Source organism: Trachypithecus francoisi, unplaced genomic scaffold, assembly GCF_009764315.1.
Source record: "Trachypithecus francoisi isolate TF-2019V2 unplaced genomic scaffold, Tfra_2.0 Lachesis_group5, whole genome shotgun sequence".
NCBI classification, from domain to species: Eukaryota; Metazoa; Chordata; class Mammalia; order Primates; family Cercopithecidae; genus Trachypithecus; species Trachypithecus francoisi.
Genome location: NW_022681470.1, coordinates 71,074,755 through 71,080,754, shown reverse-complemented (window position 1 = coordinate 71,080,754; position 6,000 = coordinate 71,074,755). Strand labels below are relative to the sequence as shown.

The following is a 6,000-nucleotide window of genomic DNA, read 5'->3' as shown; positions in this document are numbered from 1 at the left end:
TTGAGCTGAAGCTTTTTTTTTTTTTTTTAAGTTTGAGGGCTAAATAAAGTTAAGCCTGAAAGAAGATGTTTCCGAGAGAGAAAGTCAAGCAATTATTCCAAGCATCTAAAGTAAAAAATGTTGTTTCTAGGAGTTGCACTTTAGGCTAACAGAATTAAGAATTATAGAGAAAGAAAATCTCCATACGCCTGCTGTCCTACAATTGGATACAGGTCCAAAAATTGAAAGTCACTCATTCTTTAAGAAAATCAAACGGCACTGAGCTTGTAATGTATATTTTATTTTGCACAAGCTTGCATATATACTGCACATACATTCAGTTTAAGAGGAGATGGAAGGCACACAAGGCAATTGGACTACTGTATCCTTTAAGTGGTACAAAGCAAAGGTAAAAGTTTGGAGAGTATACAAAAGCTTAAAACACACAAAGTAAAACCCCTTTCCCACCCTCCCCACAACAACTTTTTTTTTCCTGTTTTAAAATTTAGTAGCTGCCAAACTAATTTTTTAACTTTTCCTTTAAAATCAATTGTCTACTGCACCTTTTTATTTTCTTTTTAATATGGACAGGGAGTCTCATTGTGTTTATCATATCAATTAATATTACAGTACATCCTTGGTAATACAAAATTGTACACCTTCATCAAATAAATTAGGATAAATTAAACCAATAAATTATGCAAAGTCTTCAGAACAATAGACAACAACAAAAATTCACAATTGAAATTGCCTCTAGCTAAAAAAACAAACAAAAATCAAAAATTGACTTTATCAGTTCAGTTATTGTACTATATTCAAATCAAAGGGTCTTTATTACAAAAAAGAGCTTAATAATGCTATTTACAACATATTGCTAAATAATATAAAGGCAGTGTTTTGTCACGGTTTATACTATATACATATGAGAAATGGCTGGGACAATAATGAGGGAAGCCACGACCTTTGATTCTTCTAGGTAGCACTGAGACCAATCCCAAATACATTTTTTTCTTAGTTTTAAATTTGAAGTGGTAATATACAATTTTAAAATGTTTTCTCCCCCTTTTTAGGGGAATTGAATATTAAAAAAAATACAGAATGAATACATTTTCATAAAAGAAGTTAAGCTTGTTTGCCTTTTCTGCTTATGTTTGTGCATTTTGAGGGGGTGTCAGATTTGAGAGAGGGCTCAGTGAAAAGACTCAAAGTCCAGACACTTCCACGTTGTGTTATATTCTTAGAAGGATAATTATAAGAAGATGCAAAGGTTAAATACCAGTTTTGATCCCAGCTCTGAATATGAGCATTTTAGCTTTAGTTTTATAGGTGGTTTACAACCAACAGATCTACAGAAAACAAAACTGCATTTCCTTCAACATAACATTTAAGTGCAATACGGTAACTGCTTACTCATATAAATCAGTTACATTTTTTAAGGGGAGCTTTTTGAAAACAATGCTTCTTGTAATTTGCAAACACAGAGTTTGTACCAGAAGGAAACATTTGTACTATTCACATCAATGAATACGCTATAATATACATGGCAAAGAGATTTTTGCACTGTCTTCACATATACACTGCTTCTTTCAGGGGAGTCTGTAAACTACTCTTTCTTTCATAAATTTATGATTGTTCCTGGAGGACATCCTATTTTTTAAAGCCCCCAAATCATTAGCTTTATGACAATGTGTGTGTATGTATGTGTGTGTGTGTGTGTGTGTTGCCCATGTGTGTGCACGGGAAGGGGGTTGTTACTTAATGTCTTCATGTTCATAGAAAAAGAAATTTCATAAATTTACAGAAACTGCATTACCCTTGCCCTTGACATCTGATAAAAGAGATTGTTAACTTTTAAAAGGAGAGAGCAGGATTTTCAAGAATGCTTTCAACTGTCTGTACAGTCACTGTAGTGTTCCTAGTAAATACGACAGATGTCGTGAGAATGTAGTTATTTATTAAAATCTCATGTCTTACATAATGACAGCCATGAGGTTAAATATTTACATTGCTTTATAAAAGTTCCCCTCTTGCTTTAGTGTTTTTGTTTTGCTTTTTTTTGTTTTTAATTTTTTAAAATGATATTCACCCACATCCCTAGTACAGTAACAAAGATTCTGCAAACATAAAACACTTTAATTAAATAATACTCGGAGGCACAAAGCAAACTTCAGGAATATGTGGGTGAACGTTTACTTAAATAATTACTACATTCTAAAACATCTTCCACGTGTTTTACCAGTTAATGTGAAACGTCCTCATTAAACAGCCAGAGATACAGTAAGAATTAAATGTTTTGTTGCAAATAGAACATTCTTTTCACAAAACATAACAAATGTCTAAAATAGGTTCTTAAATCTAGATAGGAAAAGGTAAGCTTTCCACTTCACACGCATATATATATATGTATATTTTTACATGTGTGTATATGTGTGTATGTGCTTTTATGTTCACACATCTGCACACACATATATAGCACATGGTATGAAATATTGCTTCTATACTACTTTTCATTAGGCTAAGAAAACACAAGATTTGCACCACAGTTACAAAAAATTGGCTTCTACAAGAATTTTCAAAACTCGAATGCTGCTCAAACAATTGAGGAAAAAATAATTTGCGGTATCAAACTGTTCTAAAAATTCTCTTCTTCAAAAACGTATTCTCCCGCTTTGTTTTAAAAAGACACAAAATATGCATAGCTATCAACGTTATGTCAAACAGCCAGAAAAAAAATCTAGTGTTTATTGCAGCTGTAGTAATTGGAAATAAAGTCAAAAAGATGAAATCGAAAGCCACAGAAGGCACAAGAACAATTGTACTTGTTGGGAAAAAACTGGTATTTTGAAGGATTTTTTAAAATCCCCCCCGCTGGTGCATTTTAGGTCTAGGCACAGACTATAACCTCAAGCGTATACGCAAAAATAATTTAGGGTTAGCAGAAAATAAGTGGTAGTGTGGTTTTTCAACATGGACTTTAGACTTTTTTTTTCTTTTCCTATGTAAACTGTCCCTCATCCTTCACCCTCCCACCATAGAAAGTTAACTTTCTCCCAAGTGGCCAATTTTCTCTTGGTGAGAGTTGAGCTAAGATTTCAAAGATGGTGATTTAAAAAAATAATCAAAGTCTTAAATAGGAATTTGGAGAGACAGGCTTTTATCATTTTCCAGTGCACTTGGGAGGCACACGATTTTGATTTTAAGAGGGAAAACCACCAGAAAGCATAGTGATAAATTTCTATTTTCAGAACAAAGAGGTGAGTTTATCCTCATGCTGCAATTTCTACTCTGAAATAATTTCTATGCCTCAGTGAACATTGAGAGGATATTATCAGTAGATAAGGGCATCAACATTTGGTTGCGAACACACACTTTTGCTTAATTTGTCTATTTAAATTAGAAGGGAGGGGAAAATAATACTAAAAATCCAAATAAGTCTGGAATCAATATTCAACTCGCCCCAGATCAAAAAGATACCTAGCAATCTGTCTACATAGGTGAATACACTACAGCTTTGCCTTTTACCTTGCAAATGGTAACACAATGTTGATATGAATCACACGGAACAGCAAAAACCCAGTGGTGTACTGACATGAACAAGGAAGGCCACACTCTTTTAAACAAAGCCAGTCAGAAAAGTGTGACTACAAGTTGGGATCGCTTCCCTACTTTGTGCTGATTGAATTTTTTCTTCCCACTTTATTCCAATGTCATGATTATCCAAACTTGTTTTTTTTTTAAAGCAAGTGAGAAAAATAACAAATTGGATCTAATGACTCTGTGCATTAGTAGAGTGTGAGCTGGGAGATGTGTGAGGCCGTGGGTGCAGAGTGAAGTGGCTGGTGCCCCAGCCCATGCGGCTGCACCCTCTGTCCACACTGCGAGGCCCTGTTAGTCCCCTGGATGGTGCAGGGCATCATAGGACTGCACCGTTTAATTTAAAGTCAGCAGGTTTTAAGGCTTTGTGCTGACAATAATTGAGTTCATACATTCCTGTCCATCAGCAGATTTATAAATGACGTTAAATTACAGCGATCGGGTCAGCTAGTCAGTCACATGGGTCAAAACCTGTATTCTCCAAAGTCAAATGTAATTCTTATTAAAATTGAATTTAAAAATGGCATTTATGTTCTATATGTTCTAAATACCAGATTTGTTACTGTGTCATTTTAGGAGGTGTATATCGAATTACCTAAGGGGAAGGAGGGGTTTGGAAAACAGTTTTAGGATGAACAATGAATTCTTACTGCATCTGCACACAAAAACCCACCTAAGAAAAAAAGTGTGAATGCCATACAATTTTTTTCAATGCAAGTATGGAACACTGTACATCATTGAAAAACAGGGAAAAAGAAAAGGAAAAAGAGGAGAACCATTGAAGAAAGCATAAAATAGCAGCTAGCTTTCTTACGTGTGCTGGAATTGTGTCTTTTGGGTTAACCCCAAATTTTCCTATGCTATACACTCTTCTCACATTTTGGTCAATACTAGCTTCTGAATTGAAAGAGGCATTATCAATTGCTTTAAAATGTTATACCAAAAATAAAGAAACACTGAGTTAGACTGTCACCACTTTGAATACCCATCAGGAGAGTGTGGCATTGCATGTGAAAATGTATGTGTTCCTCTTAGGAGATGAAGATCAAGTCAGCTAACAGCTGTCAACAAACTTCTAGTGTGGGCAAGAATTTTATGGCCAAGTTGGGCTTTCCTTTATTCCTTACTGGAAGAAAGTATTCAGAAAATAGTATGTTAGGGGAAAAAAGTATTAAGTAAACAGAATCCTTTTAAGCATATAAACAAAGTTGAGCAGTGTAAATTTGAAACTTAGTGCCTTTTAGTATCTGAAGCAAAATGATAACAAGTTATAGGATTTTTCTTTATGAAGAATGATGTAAGCTCACTTATGAAGAAGAACCTATTGTCAAGTTTAGAGAGGTGACTAGAAGACCAGGTATGAATTTCCAGTCTCATCTTGAGAGAGCTGGTTTTGTGCAAAATTGCTTTGCCTCCAGAAGAAACTGGTACTATTTTCAGAGTTTGCCCAGTGAATATGTTTCTTTTTTAATTTGGCCTTTTGGGGTACTTTGGAAAAGTGAGCTGCTCATCTGTCACTGGCATTATTTTTAAACATGTAAGGAAAAGCTACTGATTGAGTTCAAACCAAACAAAATACTTAAATGTATGAAGTGGTGTCATTGAATTTTCAGACCTTCTTAGCAGTAAAAACAAGAGACACATCAGTGTCTGTAGAGTTGTGCTGTGTCATGGGTTTTCCTCGGCCAACCGCCATTTGCAATAAGTCATCAATCAAGTGGATGCATCGTTAACAAATTCCCTTCATTGTTAATAGAGACTTTACACGCGCCAACATTCTTTTTCCCTGAAAATTAACCCTATTTTAAGTGTCCAAATGTTAAGGGCCTTGGGCAAAAGTAAACTAAAGGCAGAAAGAAAACGACCATCCCCTTGCAATGGAAAACAAAAGAAAATGAGAGAAAGGTGATGAGGAGGAATTACCAGCTGATTTCATAACATATCCATGCCTCCCATACACATATATATGAAATCAAAATCTAGACACATATAACTTGGACATCCAAAGGGGACTGCTACTCTTCATACATTCAAATAGAGTTGTCGAAATTTCTACTCATGAAGCAGCTCTTGTAGGCAGTTCGGGGATTTGAAAATCTCAGGGACTTCACTATCCAGCTTGCAGATGACCTTGTATATGGCCTTCTTCCAGGAAGGATCAACATCTTTGCCTGCGATAATGGCATTGAAAAACTCCCGTAATGTGATCTGAGCAACTTCCAGGAATCTCTCTGGAACCTGCTGATACAAGGAGACAATGGCATTAATAAAGTTTTCAGTTTCAAGTCTACAGTTATTCCAAGGAAACTGAGCTAAGTTCAGTCTTGCAGAAAGGGGCTTACATTGCACCTGCATTTTCTAAAAATGGCTGGCTTCTATTCTTTTATGTAAAGTCATTATATATAGCAGCATTGTGATGTGGGGTTG

The 6,000-nt window shown here is 35.2% G+C and overlaps 1 protein-coding gene across 2 annotated transcripts in view; it reads right to left on the bottom strand.

Annotated features, from left to right (window-relative positions):
• Positions 1 to 259: 259 nt before the first annotated feature.
• Positions 260 to 6,000, bottom strand: part of PROX1 (prospero homeobox 1) — a 53,361-nt gene continuing 47,620 nt past the window's right edge. Inside the window, exon 5 of one of the 2 annotated variants that reach the window (XM_033196328.1) lies at positions 260 to 5,811. In XM_033196328.1, the coding sequence (XP_033052219.1) occupies positions 5,626 to 5,811 (186 nt within the window). In that variant the 3' untranslated portion in view covers positions 260 to 5,625. Of the gene's footprint in view, positions 5,815 to 6,000 lie in introns of both variants that reach the window. The other variant, XM_033196327.1, reaches the window with a different exon arrangement.